The 22,516-nt window shown below is 42.3% G+C and overlaps 1 protein-coding gene across 1 annotated transcript in view; it reads right to left on the bottom strand.

Moving 5' to 3' along the window:
- LOC111956422 (capping protein, Arp2/3 and myosin-I linker protein 3-like) overlaps positions 1 to 22,516 on the bottom strand; it is a 62,189-nt gene that overhangs the window by 39,200 nt on the left and 473 nt on the right. The window contains exons 2-6 of the mRNA XM_070436574.1: positions 21,191 to 21,285; positions 4,158 to 4,279; positions 1,163 to 1,257; positions 798 to 868; positions 161 to 234 (exon numbers count right to left, since the gene is read on the bottom strand). Of these exons, the coding sequence (XP_070292675.1) occupies positions 161 to 234; positions 798 to 868; positions 1,163 to 1,257; positions 4,158 to 4,279; positions 21,191 to 21,285 (457 nt within the window). The remainder of the gene's footprint in view (positions 1 to 160; positions 235 to 797; positions 869 to 1,162; positions 1,258 to 4,157; positions 4,280 to 21,190; positions 21,286 to 22,516) is intronic.

The raw sequence follows: 22,516 nt of genomic DNA, 5'->3' as shown, positions 1-22,516 counted from the left end.
AGGTTTTGGCCTTTCTAGGGAGTTTTTCCTAGCCACCGTGCTTCTACACCTGCATTGCTTGCTGTTTGGGGTTTTAGGCTGGGTTTCTGTACAGCACTTTGAGATATCAGCTGATGTACGAAGGGCTATATAAATAAACATTTGATTTGATTTGGTATACCTGCTGTCCAGGTGGCTGAAGTCCAACAGGTTGAACTCCCTGTTGTCTTGAGAGTGATAGATAGTGTCCACATCCTGAGAGAGAGAGAGAGAGAGAGTCAGATTACAAATGCTGTATGATGATACCAGCGACACTATAATACAACTCCATTAATGTTGTACTACATCCGGTGGATGTATTGTGGATATGGTACAGAGTGGTATTCTATTTTTCTTTTTTTTTCTTCAAAATTTCRCCCCAATTTCATGATTACGATCTTGTCTCATCGCTGCATGACTTCGAAACACGACTCACCCAGCCGCGCTTCTTAACACCTGCTTGCTTAACCCGGAAGCCAGCTGCACCAATGTGTCAGATGAATCACTATTCAACTGACGACCGAAGTCAGCCTGCAGGCGCCCGGCCCGCCACAAGGAGTCGCTAGAGAGCGATGAGCCAAGCAAAGCCCCCCCGGCCAAACCCTCCCCTAACCCGGACGATGCTGGGCCAATTGTGCGCCGCCATATGAGACTCCCAGTCACTTCCGGTTGTGACACAGCCTGGGATCGAACCCAAGGCTATAGTGACACCACAACACTGCGATGCAGTGCCTTAGAACGCTGCGCAGCTTGGGAGGCCCACAGAGTGGTATTCTTACCCACTGCACTTCCTCCTTACAGCCGATGCCATTATAGTCACACAGAGCTGCGTAGGTCTCAGAGAAACCGCCTGAGAGAGCGAAAGTGAGGAGAGTAAAAGGAGAAGGGGCAAGACATGAAAGAGAAACAGAGCAAGGGGGGGAAGTAAATATTGAGGTGAGATTAAAGACAACAGCATGAAAGAACTTCAGTTAAAAGAGATTAAAATCATAACTGATCAGATACAGTCATAGATTCATTAATTCATGAATTAATACAATTATGCTCCAGATGAATTTAAAATGTGTCACTGACTGAACAGATTGAGTGAGTGAGTGAGTAGCAGAGTGATTACTCTGACTGATTGACTGAGTAGGCGGCTCACCACAGGTTTTCTGAGTCTCGACAGATGATTCAGAGTTTGGTGAAAACTTTTGGACTCCATCAGAGACGCCCCCCTCTGTTCGACAGATGGCTGGACTGAAAGAGAGAGAGAGATGAGGGAGAGAAGAAAAAGAAAGATATTAACTCAGTGAAAATATGGATATAGTACTTATTACGCATGTTTGTGACGTGACTGTACTACTACATTAAATGCACAGTATCCTTAATCAAGTTGTATAGTAGATCCAACCCTATTGTCTGGTGTTATCTCTGACCCTAATCATCCTTAGTTCAATAACCCTAACTAACCTTTAATCCATTACTTTAACTTCTTATGGCTGCAGGGGCAGTATTGAGTAGCTTGGATGAAAGGTGCACAGAGGTGCCCAGAGTAAACGGCCTGCTCCTCAGTCATAGTTGCTAATATATGCATATTATTATTAGTATTGGATAGAAAACACTCTGACGTTTCTAAAACTGTTTGAATTATGTCTGTGAGTATAACAGAACTCATATGGCAGGCAAAAACCTGAGAAGTTCCACTTCCTGTTTGGATTTTTTCTGAGGCTGCTAGATTTTCAACCAAGCTCCCAATGAAATTACAGCGAGATATGGATGAATTTTGACATCCTACGGCTTCCACTAGATGTCAACAGTCAATAGAACTTTGTCTGATGACTCTAATGTGAAGGGGGGTCGAAGGAGACAGGAATGAGTAATCACTGCCATGAGGTGACCACGCATTGAACACGCGCGTTCACGTGATAGGCAGCTCCGTTCCATCTCTCAACTGAAGTCAATGTAATTCTCCGGTTGGAACGTTATTCAAGATGTATGTTAACAACATTCTTAAGATTGATTCAATACATTGTTTGACATGTTTCTACTGACTGTTACGGAACTTTTGGACATTTCGTCACGTTATAGTGGACGCGCTTTGTGACTTTGGAATTGTTTACCAAACGCGCTAACCAAAGTAGCTAATTGGACATAAATAACGGACATTATCGAACAAATCAAGCATTTATTGTGGACCTGGGATTCCTAGGACTGCATTCTGATGAAGTTCATCAAAGGTAAGGAAACATTTATCATGTATTTTCTGGTTTCTGTTGACTCCAACATGGCGGCTAATTTGGCTATTGTTCTGAGCGCCGTCTCAGATTATTGCATGGTTTGCTTTTTCCGTATTTAAAAAAAAAAATCTGACACAGCGGTTGCATTAAGGAGAGGTATATCTATAATTACATGTGTATAACTTGTATTATCATCTACATTTATGATGAGTATTTCTGTTGAAACGATGTGGCTATGCAAAATCACTTGATGTTTTTGGAACTAGTGAATGTAACGCGCCAATGTAAACTCAGATTTATCAAACAAAACATGCATGTATTATGTAACATGAAGTCCTATGAGTGTCATCTGATGAAGATCATCAAAGGTTAGTGATTCATTTTATCTCTATTTCTGCTTTTTGTGACTGCTATATTTCGCTGGAAAAATGGCTGTGCTTATTGTGGTTTGGTGGTGACCTAACATAATGATTTGTAGTGCTTTCGCTGAAAAGCATATTTGAAATCGGACACTTTGGTGGGATTAACAACAAGATTACCTTTAAAATGATATAAYACACATGTATGTTTGAGGAATTTTAATTATGAGATTTCTGTTGTTTGAATTTGGTGCCCTGCACTTTCACTGGCTGTTGTCATATCGATCCCGTTAGCGGGATGCAGCCATAAGAAGTTCTTACTCTAGCTCCTTTAACTACAGTTTCTCTGGATCCTGTTAAATTATCTGATCTGCTGGAAAACAGTCCTTTTGGAAGATGATATACTGTGCTGTGGATGAGCCTCTCAGAGGTCAATACCCAGAACACAGCCAATCCTTTTTTTGTGAACAACTTTGTATTGTTATAAAAAAAAAATTAAATAAAATAAGCATTATTTGTTCTAACTGTCCCATCTCCCCTCTCCCTTTCTCAGCAGGTGCAACCCATTCCTATTCCTCCCTCTCTCCACACCTCGGGCTCATGTTGTGGAAATATCTATGTATAAAACAAAACATCATGGGTAACTCATCTTATGTTTATATATTTGTTTGTGGGACCACGGCACACATGAATAGAATCAGCCTGCATACAGTACGTCGATATTCTATACTGATATTCAAAATACAATTTATAAATTCAATCACACAAGCTATAGAGAGCTCTATTGAAAGAATGTCAAGAAAGTTTTGTAGCCATTGAGTTATGCTGTGTATTAGTTGATTATTAACATTTCGGAGAACACTGGGACATAGTTCCAGACTCTTTTCCAATCTGTATTTTGTTTTAAGTCCTTAACATCTGTATTCCATACTGTAACTATTAACATTGGTTTACAGAGGTCACTCTTCTTACAGACAACATAGCAAGGTCGGTAGTAGTAGGGGATAGTAAGTTATAAGTAGGACCCTGTTGGGTACTAACTTCTAAACTTGAAATATCCTTATTCATGTTACCATATTAGAACTGAGGGTATGGAAATCTACCGAGTGCAGAAAGTACATTCTATCAGAACATGTCCTATCCTATGGAGAGGAGAAGAGCCACAGTCTGGTTTCAGTCAACAGGTAAGGTGGGACAGCCGTGAGTTGGGGAGGGGTGAAGAATTTGGGTCGAGGTCAGATCAGATGAAGTGAGAAAGAACAGGCATCACTAAAGTCTTGTCTAGCAACAGATATGTATTGGCTGTCCAGATGTGCAAGGAGGAGACTCAGCATAGGAGGAAGGTATAAATATTTGTGTTTTTGTAAATATGTCTTTGTCTTATGCAGCTGTGTGACCCAGTTGGTGAATAAACTTAGTTTGAGCTTTACTAGTCGTCTGTGAGTTTTACTCTGTTKATTTAGAATCTAACAACCCAGAGTGTCTTCTTTTCAGGTCACATGGTCCAGAAAAACTCTTGGCCCTTGCTATGAGTAATATGAATAAAACAAGGTAGACTTACGCATACATAGAGTTGTTGAATATTCTGGAGAGGGCATAGTTGACATGGTTCATCATATGATCAAGGTGGTCTTGTGACTGCAGCCTCAAGGAGTGGGTTGACTTGTCTGTGTCTATTACAACCTGAAAGGGGGAGTTGACATCATTGAGATGAGACTTCAGTGACCAGACACTTAAGCAGAGCAAAGGAAATGATCATTTCAGAAGACAAAAATCAGCATAGCTGAAACTAATTTARCCTGATTAATAAACACCCTTGGGAATATAGTTGTGACTGAAACCTTTGAAGAGTTTTGATAAACAAATATTTATGGAAAAAGTGAAATGAGGCAGATGGTTGGTTTAGGGAATACAATAGTTTCTCACCTGATGATCTGGATAAGTGTTCATTGCCCGAATCTCCAGGAAGTTGAAAGTAACCTCCATCTGAAATCCGATTGATAGTTATTATAGTGATCAATATGACCAAGATCTCTTTACTGACTAATTATTTGGATAATCTTCCACACAAACATCATCATCCTCACAAGCATCATCATACTCATTATAAATCAAAAACAACACTATTAGTCTATTAAAAGTCAAATGGTGAAATACCTTGGAGGAGACTTTGACAGCAAATAGAAAGAGTCGCCATGTTGCCAGAACCTGAAAGGAAAATAAGATGTATTTAGCTGTCAGCCGGAAAGAAATACAAATAATACATTGCAACAAATAAAGCACTAACACCAATAAAGAGGACCAATCATTGTCTGATCATTCAAACGTCACATTACTCTGTCATGTCTAGACATTACTTCCTAGGGTTTATTTAAAAAAAACATTGTGATGGTGACATTTCATTACTTAACATAGCTATTTTCATAATAGATTTTACTGTCAATGTGTCATAGCTTGAATTGATTTAGGAGTAGGGAGTTGAGGAGACATAGGGGGAAACAGGAGAAAAAGGCGAAAGAGTCCATTTCATCCAGAGCAGAGGATTATCAAATCAAATCATCACTTAGTGGTTGGTGGGAGTGAAAGTGTGCATATATTCAAAGTTCCGTCTGCAGAAGTAATTTATCTCATTCATAATTCAAACTACAAATTAGCATACTCCATCCAGGCCTTTATCACACACACCCTGCATCCCTAAGTCTATACTTCTTTGCCCTCTCCTTCCCAAGTCTTAACCCAATTCCAGTCGGTTCTCCCTTTCTTTAACACCTCTCCATTTACTTCTCCATCACCATGGAAATATGTTCAGTATTCCATCGGACTATCTTCTTAATCTTCCCATCTCACCAGTCACCTTTCTGTGTATTGTGCCCTCCCTCCCTCCCCGGCCCCGCCGACCCCCGCTCACTACCCTTTCTTATTCGCTAGGAGTTTTCTATTCTTTTTCTGCTCTGTCGCTTTCAATTCCTCAAGGCCTCTCTGTGCTGAATCGTTCATGGAACCCCACCGTGCAACGTAAAGAGAGAGGAGGAGAGAAAGGGAGAGGGAGGGCGAAAGAGAGAGAGAGATGGCAGCACCAGATTTCCCATTAATAAAGTCCTCAGATTGAGCATCTCTTCACCCTATTCTTAGCTAAGTTAGCACGTTGGCAGTGGATCAAGCTGTATCTGATGAGACGGCCAGGCAGCCAGGAAGCAGACCCTGAGGTCTGTCAGAGGAGAGACAGGCAGCCTCACCAAACCCCCTTTGAAACAAGGCCTTCTGAGAGCCCCTATTACAGAGATTGTTACTCATGTCAGAATGCTCTGACAAGTGTGGAAAACTCGGTTATATAAACCTGATCAGAGAACAGCGGAGGAGGAGAGAACACTGTGATGATGGCTGAACCGCTCAGCGGGAGAGGGACCGGGGGAGAAAAAGAGACAGAGATGCAGATCTCTCATCAAAGCCTTTGTCAGACACAAAAGATCAGCGCGTAAACACGGGCATCAATAATGTAGGCCTTATGGTGGGCTTTGATTTGATTGACTGGGAGGTTGAACATAGCCCGCCATGGATTTCGCCTGCTCACATATCATTCAACATCTATTGAGATATCATTATTAAAACAAATCAATGGAGTGGTTTTGGTGTTTGTTACAAAATATATGTCAATGAAGATCAGGGTAAACATTTTGGGTATTAAATTCAATGTTCCCTCTAAGCTGCGGACGTGTGAGGATGCGCACTTCCTCCAATACTGCGGCGCAGAAGAAATGCCATTCCACGCAGAGACTCGAGAACTTCACTGAGTTCGACCCATTAGTTTGCACTATATAGATTGCTTTTTCAAGTGAATGCGCTTTTCAAATCAGTTCAGATCAGAGCGTAGTGTGTGCACATTTGTTGATATTCTTTGTGAGTTATTAGCGCAGTTATATTTAAGTATAGGACAGCAATGGGGGGTTCCTGCTTCCTACAAGAGCACAAAACCTGTAGGCTACATTTCAAGCTGTCTTTGAAAAGCCAGTCAGGTAAAAAGCTTGTCTTAATTAAAGGGGCAATGTTGTATTTTGAGACAGGCTTGAATATGCAAATAAGCCAATAGGCGGAGGGGTTACCTACAATGTCTAATTCTCTGTATGGTAATATTGAATTTTATTTTGTAAAGTGGTTTCTTGCATCATACAACACAATACAATTTACATTTAACTTATTTGGCCCATGGTGTTACAGACCAAGTAAAACAATAATTAATGTCAAGCCCTTCATAACGTAAAAACCTTTTTCATGTGAGTTTCCGCTCACAATACTTAAAATGTGGGAACATTGATTAGAATGGAATATGAGCATTGGAGAGATAAAAAAACAATTGTAAAAAACATGTTCCAACAAGACTTTATGAATGACTGCCAATAGAAGGCTATCTGTTGTGACCTATCCACTAAGGCTTGGGATGGAATAGTCACTTCTGATTCTGTGTACATTATTCAAAAGGCAGGATTGCCATTTTCTGACCCAGGTGTGTGGAATTTGCACTTGATTTAMGATCCCCCACACCATATGCCGAATGAACAACTGATTTGTTTCGTACTTTCAAGGTATGTCGAAGTGAAAATCTAGTTTAGTGGACCTAATCAGAGACAGCGGTCAGAGCAGACTTTAGGAAACAACTGTCCAATCGCAACCTTGGAGAAAGGGAAAAGATAACTTTGCCCTACTGCCTGTGAAATCTCATCAGACCTCTCAGACATATAGAGGATTTTCCTAGCTGCTCTGATATGACCAATCAGAATCCTAATAGCCCAGAGGAGAGGACTTTAACCGAGCTGGATAAGTGCTGTTGGCACCCCTTACGAGGTCCAGCAGTCACCCATAACCCACCTCATCATTGCAGGGCAGAACATCCCTTTATCATCTACAATCTCTAATCTGGGCATTAAGCTGAACTCCTCTCTGACCTTCCTTTCATCACATCAAACATCTGTGCAAAGCGTCATTCTTTCACCGTAAAAGGAAAATTCTACCCAAAAACTCTTTTGGTATTTGTTTCATTCGTCCATTGTTGATATAGTCACAGAATATGTTTTGTATGCCTTGGTCTCATCAAGGCTGGACTACTGCAACGCAATCTTCATCAGGATCCCTGGCAGGAGTCTCCAGAAGATCCAGTACATTCAGAATGGCGCTGCCAGGATCCTGATTACATTTGTTCATTACAGTCATTTAGCAAACACTCTTATCTAGAGTGTCGGCTCAGGGATTTGAACAAACAACCTTTCGGTTACAAGGTAGGCTACCTGACGCCTCCTGATAAGAGTGTGTAAACATCAAGAAATCACCCGCGTCCTGGCATTTCTGCACTGGTTCACCATCTCAGAATCGAGTTCAAAACCATCCTGTTGACATTCCAGTGCATCGATTTCAGTGCACCCATTCCCCACCCACAACCTCAGATTAAGCGATAGCCTGCTCCTCCACTCCCCCAGGGCGAAGCTTTGCTCCATGGGGGATCAGGCTTTCTGCTCGACCTGAATGCACCACAGATCCTAGGCTCCTTTAAAAATGGCCTAAAAAGCCTGTTATAGCGGTGTTCCTTGTTATCCTTGTCCCTTGTAGCGTCAGCTGTGTTGTGTCAGTAGCCCTGTCTAGTTGTGTCCTTTGTCTACATCTTGTTTTAATTAATTTTAATGTACTCACTGTAGCATTGATATCGTTTTTCAATGAAAAATGCGTTATAAATTCACTGTATTATTAATATAATTTTTGTGCTGCAATGTGTCACTTTTTGAGCGACCTGACCAAATTCACACAGAAAGATCTGTCATTCTAATTGAAAGCAAGACTAAGAAGTGGTAGATCTGTTCTGTGTGTGCTATTTCTATGCTTCCCATTCTTAAGTTTAGTTTTAACATCTTTTAGTTTCGGTTTTGTATACCAGCTTCAATCAGCTGAAAATACAATATTTTTGGTTATTGAAAAGATATTGCACAGTGGTTTAGATGATACAATGATTCTCTGCACTGCTTGTTTTGTCACCTACTGTATACTGAAATTAGGCAAACTGTTAGAATTTTTGCAACCAGGAAATGGCAGAGCAATTTCTGCATATTACACCTTAAACTACATGTAGTTGAACTAGTAATTTAACTACATTTTGCAGTAGCTTGGTAGTAGTTTAACTAAATTACATGATGGTAGTGTTTTTAGCCTATTACGGAAACTACTTCAGTTTATTTTAGTAAATACTTTAACACTTATTTTTCTGAACTGCATTGTTGGTTAAGGGCTTGTAAGTAAGCATTTCACTGTAAGGTCTACACCTGTTGTATTCAGCATATGTGACAAATACAATTTTTTTATTTGAAAATATGGGTGAAGTAGGTGTAGAAGTAAATGAAATATATAGGACAGCACATAGATGTATAAAATGGCTGAACATTAAAAATAGATCACAGTAATGAAAGGGAGACAACATGGTCTGCTGACCTGACACATGGTCTGCTGACCTTGACACTAGATGAGGGAGAAGCACATGGTCTGCTGACCTGAAACTAATGATAAAGAGATTATAGTCAGCTGCTTCTAAAATGAAGACCTATAGGGTAGAGTCTGCTGCTTCCAATAAAGGCAAACAAAACAAAGAGTAATTGACACATTATGTTGACATACTAAAGATAGAGGACCCATGGTCAGCTGCTTCTAAAATCATATAGGACAGAATCTGCTGATTCCAATAAAGGCAAACAAAACAAGAGTACATTGACACATTATGCTGCACACTAAAGATAGAGGGATCCATAGCCAGTGCTTCTAAAAAGAAGGCCTATAAGGCAGAATCTGCTGATTCCAATGGGGGAAAAGTGCATTGACACATTGATGAAAGTAGAGAACACAGAATCTGCTGACACACTAGGATGGGAGGGTCCGGCCCCATTGTAGTCTAGCTGAGAGCAGATGTGGGCGTTATTGGGCGTGAACAAGCGGGAAGCTTGAACTGAGGATAGTGGTGGCGAATGACTTGAGAAGGAGACTTCATTTGCATAAGGGATGCATAGAGTGCTATGTGTGATAAATATAGGAGCTAAGGCTCTGGGAAGAGGGGGTGTGTTCCACGTGTGTGTGTCCGGGGGTGTGTTCCGCGGGGACATGCCAGTGGGCTGCACAGTTGTAATAAAGAGCATGATTGAATTTACAAGTTCTGATAAGCGTGTTTGAAAATATGGGTGAAGTAGGCAAGAATTTTCCTTCTATTTTTGGCATCAGACCAGCCTAGTTTTCACTTGAAACAAACTTACACACTGTTAACATCCGACTCCAGAGTGAAAGGTTATTTCAAATGTATTTATAAAGCCCTTTATACATCAGCAGATGTCACAAAGTGCTTACAGAAACCCAGCCAAAAACCCCAAACAGCAAGCAATGCAGATGTAGAAGCACAGTGGCTGGTAAAAACTCCCCAGAAAAGGCAGGAACCTAGGAAGAAGTCTAGAGAGGAACCAGGCTGTGATGGGTGGCCAGTCATCATATGGCTGTGCCAGGTGGAGATTATAAAGAGTGCAAGGCCAGATCGTTCTTCAAGATGTTCAAACGTTCATAGATTACCAGCAGGGTCAAATAATAATCAGTGGTTGTAAAGGGTGCAACAGGTCAGCACCTCAGGAGTAAATGTCAGTTGGCTTTCATAGTCAAGCATTCAGAGGTTGAGACAGCAGGTGTGTGTGTATATGTATGTAAATAAATGAGAGCGAGGGAGAGTCGAAACAGCAGGTCCAGGACAAGGTAGCACATCCGGTGAACAGGTCAGGGTTCCATAGCCGCAGGCAGAACAGTTGAAACTGGAGCAGCAGCACTACAAGGTGGACTGGGGACGGGGACAGTCAGGAGTCATCAGGCATCCATTTGTTTGTATGGGTTACCTTTAAACTTGTGGGGGTTGTAGAGCAAAACAGAAAACACAATCGTGTCCGTGAGTGTCTCCTTTCCATAAAGTGCTCATAACAGCTTGTAGGCCAAACTGTTGGGATGCTAAATTTTTTGGGATGTCTCATGGCCTGACAAACACCGCTGTAGTTTGGCCATGTTCCATCGAAAGGCTGACATAGTCGGATGGGGTGGATTGAGACGCAGCCCATTCAAAAAAACTTAAACTGACAGATTTTGATGGTGATTTTTTTATTATGTTACTTAGAGTGACACACGGGTGCGTCAATAGACTTAAGTAAACTATATTTCCTTAAAGAGCAACTTCCCCTAAAAAACAACTAATCCCTTTGAAAAAAACAGTCTATTTGGCATCAATATGAGTCAGAATCATTTATTCTAGTGTCAAAATACTGCAAAGTGTAAATAAGATAATTTTGGTCATAAAGTCAGTCTCGTCTAAAGCAGAGTTTGGAACCTCAGTGCGTCACATCGAGTAAATTAAGGATGGGTATTAATTACAATTATGTCAACAAATCATACCCCATTTTGCAAAACTCCACGTGCAAGTCACCCCTCCGCTTCCCTTCATTGAATGGGGTTCCGTTGTTAAATCGTCCCAACGTGGTCAAAGGAGCATGGCCGTTTTAGACTGAAAAGCCCTATATGGATTGACCATGCAATGATTGCTTCCAGCAGGATGCACAGCCAACTGGTTTGCATGCCCTGCCGAAGGACCATATGTGAAATAGGTGGTTGGAGTGCATTGGTCCCCAGTGGTGGTGAGTATACCGGTAGCTAGACCATGTATATTTTGATCATCATTACCATCGCTAGCATAGCTGACGTTAGCTAGCAAGCTACTCTAACTAACCTATCTCAATACAAATCAAATCACATTTTATTTGTCACATGTGCCGAATACAAAACAGGTGTAGACCTTACAGTGAAATGCTTACTTACAAGCCCTTAACCAACAATGCAGTTAAGGGGGGGGGGAGTGTTAAGTATTTACTAAATAAACTGAAGTAAAAGGGGGGTACTTTTTACTATCTCAATTATGTTAGCATTGTGGCGTAACTACAATGTTGTTGATCCATCAGTTTATCACAGCTATTAAACTCTGTAACTGCTTTAAAGTKACCATCAGCCTCATGGTMAATTCCCTGAGCGGTTTCCTTCCTCTCTGGTAACGGAGTTAGGAAGGACACCTGTATCTTTGTAGTGACTAGGTGTATAGATACACCTTCCAAAGTGTAATTAATAACTTCACCATGCTCAAAGGGATATTCAATGTCTGCTTTTTTTTTTTACCCATCTACCAATAGTTGCCCTTCTTTGCAAGACATTGGAAAACCTCCCTGGTCTTTGTGGTTGAAATATACTGCTCGACTGAGGGACCTTACAGATAATGAATTGTATGTGTGGGGTACAGAAATTAGGTAGTCATTCACAAATCATGTTAAAAACAGAGGGAGTCCATGCAATTTAAGCACATTTTTACTCCTGAATTTATTTAGGCTTGCCATAAAAAAGCTTGCCATAAAAAAGGATCGATACTTATTGACTCAAAGCTTTTTAAGCAAGACATTTCAGCTTTTCATTTATTAATTTGTAAAAAAAAAAAAAAAAAAACATTTCATTTGACATAATAGATTAGTGTATAGGCCAGTGACAAATATATATATATTTTTTTATTATTCTCATTTAATCACAACAACATTTGAAAAAGTCAAGGGGATGTGAACTACTTTCTGAGGCACATGTATGTGTGTGTAAGATATCACCTTTCCCTACTGCCATTGGTAACTAGAACAGTGACTGTATATGTGTGTAAGATATCACCTTTCCCTACTGCCATTGGTAATAAACAGTGACTGTATATGTGTGTAAGATATACCTTTCCCTACTGCCATTGGTAATAGAATGCACTGTTATATGTGTGTAAGATATCACCTTTCCCTACTGCCATTGGTAATAGAACAGTGACTGTATATGTGTGTAAGATATCACCTTACCTACTGCCATTGGTAATAGAACAGATGTATATGTGTGTAAGATATCACCTTACCCTACTGCCATTGGTAATAGAACGACTGTATATGTGTGTAAGATATCCCTTACCCTACTGCCATTGGTAATAGCAACGACTGTATATGTGGTGTAAGATATCACCTTACCTAACTGCCATTGGTAATAGAACAACGCGTATATGTGGTGTAAGATATCACCTTTACCCTACTGCCATTGGTAATAGACGACTGTATATGGTGTAAGATATCACCTTACCCTAACTGCATTGGTAATAGAACGACTGTATATGTGTGTAAAATATTCACCTTTCCTAACTGCATTGGAATAGAAACGACTGTATATGTGTGTAAGATATCACCTTTCCCTAACTGCCATTGGTAATAGACGACTGTATATGTGTGTAAGATATCACCTTCCCTAACTGCCATTGGTAATAGAACGACTGTATATGTGCTGTAAATATCACCTTTCCCTACTGCCATTGTAATAGAACGACTGATATGTGTGTGTAAGATATCACCTTCCCTACTGCCATTGTGTAATAGAACGACTGTATATGTGTGTAAGATATCACTTTCCCTACTGCCATTGGTAATAGAACGGACTGTATTGGTGTAAGATATCACCTTTCTCCCTACTGCCATTGGTAATAAACGACTGTATATGTTGTAAGATATCACCTTTCCCTACTGCCATTGGTAATAGAACCGACTCTGTAATGTGTGTAAGAATCACCTTCTCCCCTATGCCATTGAGTATAAGACACGGCTACCTGTATATCATGGCTGTGACGATCACCATCACCGTATTCGCCAACTAATCCCCCTAATGCCATTGGTAATAGAACGACTGTATATGTGTGTAAGATATCACCTTTCCCTAATGCCATTGGTAATAGAACGATATTATTGTGTAGATATCACCTTCCCTAACTGCCATTGGTAATAGAAACGACTCTGTATATTGCTTGCTGTAAGATATCACCTATTCCCTTATGCATTGGTAAGTAGAACTCTCGTGATTAGTGATAAGTATAATCAACCTTTCCCTTACACTGCTCCTATTGGTAAGCTCAGGATTTACCACGGCAATAGTATATGTGTGTAAGATATCACTCTTACCCAACTAGCCATTGGTAATAGAACGACTGTATATGTGTGTAAGATATCACCTTTCCCTACTGCCATTGGTAATAGAACGACTGTAAATGTGTGTGTAAGAATACACCTTACCCTAGTGACATTGGTAATAGACGACTGTATGTGTGAGTGTAAGATATCACCTTTCCCTAGTACATTGTAATAGAACGACTGTAGTGTGTGTAAGATATCACCTTTCCTTAGCCATTGTATAGAACACTGTATGTGTGTGTAAGATATCACCTTTTCCCTATGCCATTGGATAGAACGACTGTTATTGTGTGTAGAGATATCACCGTGTTTCCCTACTGGCTCACATTGGTATACTAATACGGATTCTCGGTTTGTGTGTGTAGAATATCACCTTTCCCTACTGCCATTGGTAATAGAACAGTGACTGTATGTCTGTAAGATATCACCTTTCCCTACTGCCATTGGTAATAGAACGACTGTATATGTGGTAAGATCACACCTTTCCCTAATGCCATTATTGACGTATTCACGTGTGATATATGTCTGTAAGATAGACTATCCTTTCCCTAACTGCCATTGGTAATAGAACACGTGACTGTTATAGCTTGTGTTCACAGAAACATGTTGGAGCCAGCACATGGAGACTTGCAAGATGATGTATGAGTCCAGACTGACTTAGATAGGGATGTATCTGATGATAATAGAAAGATACCTGGCACTCGACATTCAAATGTTACACAACTTTCCATGTGTTGTCTTTTTTTAATGATTGAATCTAATGGTATCAGTTATGTGGAAGGAGAACCCTGTGTTTCTGCACCAAGATCAGGGATCTCCTGTTGCTACGGGACACCACACAGGAAGGCATGACCACTGACATGTGTCAAAGTAGCCTTACTACCACCAGACAAAACGCAGATAGGCTCAGTATCAGAATCTGGAATGACAATGATAGGTGCACATTGTTATATTACACTGCTTCTATGATTATTATAATGGTTGTTTATCTACATGGACCTGTTAATACAATTTGAAAGATTATCAAAACACTTAGTTAGAATGTCTACATATAATCCAGCAATTGCATTCTCAAAAAAATTAAATGTTATTTGTCACGTACACATGGTTAGCAGATGTTAATGCGAGTGTAGCGAAATGCTTGTGCTTCTAGTTCCGACCATGCAGTAATATCTAACAAGTAATCTAACAATTTCACAACAACCTACCTATACACACACAAGTGGAAATATAATCCTTCCTGTTTGGCCCTGTCCGGGATATCATCGGATTGGGCCACAGTGTCTCCTGACCCCTCCGTCTCAGCCTCCAATATTATGCTGCAGTAGTTTAGTGTCGGGGGCTAGGGTCAGTTTGATATCTGGATATACTTTCCTGTCTTATCTTCTCGGTGTCGTGTGTGAATTTAAGTATTTCTCTCTAATTCTCTCTTTCTCTCTTTCTTTCTCTCTCTCTCTGAGGACCTGAGCCCTAGGACCATGCCTCGGACTACCTGGCATGATGGACTCCTTGCTGTCCCCAGTCCACCTGGTCGTGCTGCTGCTCCAGTTTCAACTGTTCTGCCTGCGGCTATGGAACCCTGACCTGTTCACCGGACGTGCTACCTTCCCAGACCTGCTGTTTTCAACTCCTAGAGATAGCAGGAGCCGGTAGAGATACTCTTAATGATCGGCTATGAAAAGCCAACTGACATTTACTCCTGAGGTGCTGACTTGCTGCACCCTCGACAACTACTGTGATATTATTATTTTGACCATGCTGTGCATTTATGAACATTGAACATCTTGGCCATGTTCTGTTATAATCTCCACACGGCACAGCCAGAAGAGGACTGGCGACACCCCTCATAGCCTGGTTCCTCTCTAGGTTTCTTCCTAGGTTTTGGCCTTTCTAGGGAGTTTTTCCTAGCCACCGTGCTTTACACCTGCATTGCTTGCTGTTTGGGTTTACGCTGGTTTCTGTACAGCACTTTCGATATCAGCTGATGTAGAAAGGGCTATATAAATAAATTGATTTGATTTGAATGAATAAGAATATGTACATAAAAATATATATGGATGAGCGATGGCCAACCAGCATAGGCAAGATGCAGTAGATGATATAGTGAGTACGGAGTAGGAGGCGAGGCGTATTAGAAATGCAGTATGTTATGCTTAACAAATGTAATTTGATAGAGTGCATTGGCTATTCTATATTCTGACTGTGTCCGCTGTGCCATGTTGAGTTTTTTTCTATCCCTGACAGCCATACTGTTTTCCGCGCGAGATCATGGTCGCTCCTGTGTTCAGCGAAATCTTCTTAATTTCTCCAGGTAGTTAGTAGGCTTTCTGCTCTATTATAGACTGTAAACATTATATAAAGTGGCATTGTTTGAAGTGACACATTTATTACATCCAATGTTTTATTATTAAAGTGGCGGTAGCAGATTTGAGTCAGTATGTTGGCAGCAGCCACTCAAATGTTAGTGATGGCTGTTAACAGTCTGATGGCCTTGAGATAGAAGCTGTTTTTCAGTCTCCCGGCCCCACTTTGATGCACCTGTACTGACTCTCGCCTTCTGGTGAGTAGCGGGGTGAACAGCAGTGGCTCGGGGTGACGGTTTTGTCCTTGATGATCTTTTTGGCTTCCTGTGACACCGGGTGGGTGTAGGTTGTCCTGAAGAGCAGGTAGTTTGCCCCGGTGATGCGTTGTGCAGACCTTCACCTAACTCCGCACCGGGTGCCCTTCGGCCGCCAGCATTTATGTATCGGTCAGTCTCTGCCCATATCGAAAGTGAATTCGCCATAAGAGTGTGTTGAGTAAGGCCGAGTGGTGTGGTGGTATAAATGTTAACTTTAAATGTGTTGTGATAATTTAACTGCCTGGCAGCCCAGCCTCTCCCACCTCAGTTAGTGGGCGAATTGAGCAGCTGTGACGCTGTAACCAGGCGGCCGAAATAGACAGCAAAACGATCGAAAGGAATCTTTCTGGCATTAAGGTGCGAAATTTCTTGGTAAAAACTTGGATTATTGTAGGATGACTAAACAGCAATTCTTCGATGTCTCGCTTAGGTTGAAGAGGCCGCTGCCTCAACGCGCTTACTGCCCACCACGTCTGTCTGTGTGCGACTGGGACCATTATCTTGTTTGTCCGCTGAGGAGTGCTACGCCATTTGGGCAGTAACCTTAATAAACCCCACTACTGTCCCGTCGATGTGGATAGGGGGGTGCTCCCTCTGCTGTTTCCTGAAGTCCACGATCATCTCCTTTGTTTTGTTGACGTTGAGAGTGAGGTTATTTTCCTGACACCACACTCCGAGGGCCCTCACCTCCTCCCTGTAGGCTGTCTTGTCATTGTTGGTAATCAGGCTTACTACTGTTATGTCATCTGCAAACTTAATTGAGTTGGAGGTGTGCGTGGTCATGCAATCATGGGTGAACAGGGAGTACAGGAGAGGGCTGAGCATGCACCCTTGTGGGGCCCCTGTGTTAAGGATCAGCGAAGTGGAGGTGTTGTTTCCTACTTTCACCACCTGGGGTCGGCCCGTCAGGAAGTCCAGGACCCAGTTGCACAGGGCGGGGTTCAGACCCAGGGCTCCGAGCTTAATGATGAGTTTGGAGGGTACTATGGTGTTGAATGCTGAGCTATAGTCAATGAACAGCATTCTTACATAGGTATTCCTCTTGTCCAGGTGGGATAAGGCAGTGCGATGGCATCGTCTGTGGATCTATTGGGGCGGTAAGCAAATTGAAGTGGGTCTAGGGTGTCAGGTAAGGTAGAGGTGATATGATCCTTGACTAGTCTCTCAAAGCACTTCATGATGACAGAAGTGAGTGCTACGTGGCAATAGGCATTTAGTTCAGTTACCTTTGCTTTCTTGGGTACAGGAACAATGGTGGACATCTTGAAGCATGTGGGGTCAGCAGACTGGGATAGGGATTGATTGAATATGTCCGTAAACACTCCAGCCAGCTGGTCTACACATGCTGAGGACGCGGCTAGGGATGCCGTCTGGGCTGAGAGTAGCTTAACGTCTTCCATTGAGAAGTAATTGGTTGCTTGGTAAACTTTTCAGAGTAGCTTCCCTAACACTGCTTATAAAATGCCTCATGAGCTTAGTTCAACTGTCGTACCCCATCAGAACCCAAAATATAAGCTTCAAATTTTTTGTAAACAAACTGTATAGCCTCACAAGGTGGTTAAAACTATATTTTTTGATGAATGAGTTACTCTTCTCCAGGCCAATCCCTCAGCTTTTTACCAAAACTGAGGCAGGGTAACGACTTTGTTCTTGTTTAAATTAAGGATCTAGCTATAACCTGGCTGTCTGAGACATACACAGAGAATTTTAAAGTGATGGGGGCTACAGAGGTGCCCTTCCAGCAATGATTGCACAAAGTCAAGAGCTCTCAGTTCAAAGAGCCAGGCAGAGCCAGAGTGGGTATGTGTGGAGGGAGCAGGGCTGGGTGTGTGGAGGGAGCAGGGCTGGGAGGGAAGGAGGGGGCTGGCTTATGTTAATCATAAGCCATTAAGCTTTGGGCCTGCACTTCAAAACGGAACCTGCCATTCAAAAGCTGTCTCTGAGCAGCAACGCGTCACAACTCTGTCTCCGGGAGACTGAGAAGTCACGGAGTGTGCGAGTTCTGGCCATTGTGATCTGGGATCCCATCTCTCTGGCTCCGCCGAAGACAACTTTTAAGGACGTGTACACACACACACACACACACACACACACACACACACAAACACACAAAATCCCCAAGAGACATTCTGCTTTCACCCAGGTGAACCCAGCATCAAAAAGGACAAAACCTTCCATCTTCCATGGCAGAGAGCCTGACAGAGTGAGGCCGCAGCTGCCCCAGGTCCTGCTCTATAAGCAGCCTTTAAATAAGACAGAGAGAGAGACAGAGAAATAAATAGAGGAGGCAAATGAGGGAGAAAATGCACAGCTTAAAAAAATAAAAACACATCTTGGTGCAGATTTTGCTCACACAAAAGGCTGCACAGCTCTAAATCAAAGAAACGTGCAACTGAGCCCTGTGGAACCTCAAAGGGCTATAGGAGAGTGGAGGGGGAGAGAGAGGAGGAGAGTGGAGGGGGAGAGAGAGGAGAGGGGGAGGGGCAGGGAGAAATAAGATGAGGCCACTGTCAGAACAGAAGCCCTCCAGATAAGAGCACTCAAATCTTAGCAAGTTGTACACTATGGGAGAACAGAGAGAAGGTCAACAGTCACAATACGTATGCCTTCCAACAGGTAGAGACCAATACATCCTCTCTCTATAGACAGAGTCATATCCCTGTAATAAGACATCTATCATCAGATCAATCATACCACCATTAGATCTCTGCCATCTAGAGACATTGAGTCATTACGGCATACCTCAACAGGTACTCGAACAATGATGTGCATCTGCCAATTCATTAGGATGTGCTAATACATATGGAAGCATGGTATTCTGCTGTGATTAAGAGAAACTTCATCTTTCTCTCCTGCAGTTGAATTCCTCTACAAGTAGCCTAAGCTGTCATGGAAATGGACAGCCCTCCTTGTAGCTACAGGAGAAGAGACATCTAATCTCATGATGAAGACTGAAAAGGAATGTGGAAATCTAGGTGGAGCCAAAACATCCCAATGTGTTTGGAGTGTCACACTAGCAATCACAGCCCAGAATTAGGGCCATTTTTAGTGTGGATAGAGGGAGCAGGGAACCAATGGAGGGTGAAATGGAGCGACAGAGAAAGATAACTAATGGACGCCAACGGGGCGACAAAAAGGCAGCAATTGGGGCATCAAAACATAATCCTTCCGTTCCATGGACTCCTTTCTCCCTCTCCTCCGCTGCTCTGAGCTCTCATCACCCCTTTTCTCCTGGTGCCCCCCTCGACTCCCATCACCCCTCCCTCCCTCCTCACCTCCCCTCGGTCTTTGAAGATGTTTTGTTCCCTCTGTGTGTATGTTCCAGTTTGTATGTGCATGACAGGGTGTGTTGTGTGTCTGGGAGCATGTTGGTACTCTTTGTAACATTGCCTTCGGCACAGTAAGGATGTCTTGCTGAGCATACCATGTGTCTGTCTGAATGAAACGCACTGGGAGGGTGAGAATGGTTGTGTGTGTGTGTGTGTGTGTGTGTGTGTGTGTGTGTGTGTGTGTGTGTGTGTGGCACAGCATGACGGCTGGTACAGTAGACACACAGACAGCTGGATGCCAGCACGGCCCCAGAGAGAGAAAGAAACAGTGAGAAAGACTGGGAACGAGGGACAAACAGAGTAGATTCTCTGTAGTACATATTCAACAACCAGCTTACTACATGCATGCCTGTGTGTGTGTGTGTGTGTGTTTGTTTAATATACAGTACACTTTGTTCCAAAAGCTTTGTCCATTAACAGACTTTTACATATGCACAATACACATGTAGGTCTATGCCTGGTTCTACTGTATTTACTTGCCATCATGTCGTAAGTATTTTGAGATAGACTAACATTCTCATTAGGCCTAACTGAGTTCTGCCAGATAAAGGAGGGAAGGAGAAAAGAAAGGGAGTAGAGGGGGAGGGGTGGCGGGAGCATAATAGAGATGGACAGATAGAGGGGAAGAAACAAAGACTAGTCAAACAAAAATAGAGGGGGGAGTGGTAATGACAGCTAGTGAGATAGAGGTAGAAAGGAAAGAAAACTGCACAAATGAGAAGGGGGGGTGAAGGGTTGAGAAAGAGGGGGAGAACAAGAATAACAGAGAGAAAGACAGAAAATAATTAAGAGTCCCGTCCGTTCTCAAATCTCGTGTGCCTTCTCTCCAGCACCAGTTAAAACTCAGCAGGCAAAGGAAATGAGCTCATGGTCTCTTCACTCATTTACCACTCTTGTGCCCAGTGTGTGTCATTAGTAACTGATACAGGTGACTAATTGAAGAAGAGGTCTCAATTGCAGCGGTGTGTATTGGCTTGCACAAGCTGCTGGGACACTTCTCAGTATGCCTACACAACCAGTGGCATGAGCACACACACACACACACACCTCTGGCGTTGGAGGCACACTGCCACTTTTAATAAAGGTTGAAAAGATGGACTCAATTACCCATGGTGTCCAGTTGGCTCCTTACGCCTTGATCACACCGACATTGCGCAAAATAGTATGCAGCATCATTTGAATGTGTGCAACAAAAGTTCAACATTAACCTTCTGCCACCATTTCTGCCATTTCTATGCACACAGTTTGACACATACCTTCAATAAATCCAAAGTATTCTCCACACAGAACACACTGCAACTGCCTCTGCAACGCAATGCTGCAAAGCAAACGCAGCGTTCCCTTGGAAATTAATTTACTTCTGGTGAACCAAAATGCAATGACGCTGTCAGTGTGATCGAGGTGTTAGGGAGTGTGTGGACCCAAACATTTTTAGATTATTATTATTATTATTTATTTATTTTACATTTAGCTTTAAAAATGGATTGAAATGTAATTGAAAGTTTGAAATGCACTGCATTGACTTGAGGTATACAGTACAGAATTCTGCCAGTAAAGTTTGATTGTAAAYGGGCCTCACCAGTATCTTGTCCTCTGATTTGCCGTTCTTGGTGTCCTGCTTCACAGCTCGCACAAACTTGATGGATTGTTTATCAATGAGCCTCCTGATGCTCTCTGTGGATAGAAGGCATCAAAGAAAAGTCAATCCTGCAGGTAAATTATTCTCACAAACTCTTATACACAACATTACAAACACACCACCACCTTGTCACACAACAAGAGGAAACAAAACCACGAAACTGATTTTATATTTAGCCCCAGGGAGGGAACTGATATGATTCTGAATAGTGGAGGTACGGTATGAGACAAAAAGACAGAGCGACATGTCAGACATTAACTAAATGTAATATGAAAGAAGTCTTATCAAAGACTGATCAAATAGTTGATATATCATCATAATATTTCTAAAACTGTCATATCCAAAAGAAACCCTAAGCAATCAAACACACACATCCTTCTCAAACCCAGTCAGAATCTACCCAGTCTCCCACTGGATAGATCCAGTCTCTCACTGGATAGCAATATTCTTCATTCTCACTTGTCACATTCAATCACATTCATGAACCCGGGTCTTCCCAATACTCACATAGCCCGAGAGCTTTACAAGCAGAGAAGTGGGGGATGGGGATAGAGGGAGAGACGAGGAAGGATCAGAGAAAGACCAGCAGAGAGTTAATGCAGCTGTAATCAACGTTAATCTCTGTAAAATCCAATCACTTAAAGTCCTTAACACTGGGCATTCCCACAAACGGCCGGACACAGCATATGCTGCACCACCATTAGAGAGCGAAGTAGGGAATGGGAGAGAGAGATGGGAGAGAGAGATGGGAGAGGATGAGTTAAAACCCTGCCTTGATTGTCTAATGGACCTGCTCAACACACAACCCTTCCTTCCTCACTCCCTGTACTTCTAGCTGTGACTGGTCATTACTAAAGACAGATGCAGGGGGGACAGAAACAAACAAGGGATTTATTTGCCATCACGATAATTAACAGTGAGAGACCAATGGTGTCAGTCGATGTGTGTGTCGTACAATCCCATTGTGTTGGCATGTGTGACTAATGTGAATGTGATTGTGCTCGTCACAAGTGTGTATAAATATAACTCTCCCTGTCGCTCTGTGTGTTATGAGCAGTGTTGTGCTGAGCGCTGCACACCATCAGGGCACTATAGACTAGCTCCTCAGTGGAGAGGACCAGCCTCTCAATGCAGAAACTTACGATTCACACAAAAATGCTTATTCGCACAGAACCCCCCCCACCCCCCCACCCCCGCTCCACACACACACACACACACACACACACACACACACACACACACACACACACACACACACACACACAC

The sequence above is a fragment of the Salvelinus sp. IW2-2015 genome, linkage group LG32 (assembly GCF_002910315.2).
Source record: "Salvelinus sp. IW2-2015 linkage group LG32, ASM291031v2, whole genome shotgun sequence".
NCBI classification, from domain to species: domain Eukaryota; kingdom Metazoa; phylum Chordata; class Actinopteri; order Salmoniformes; family Salmonidae; genus Salvelinus; species Salvelinus sp. IW2-2015.
Note: the sequence above shows the minus strand (reverse complement) of the source record. Positions and strands in the feature narration are given on the sequence as shown.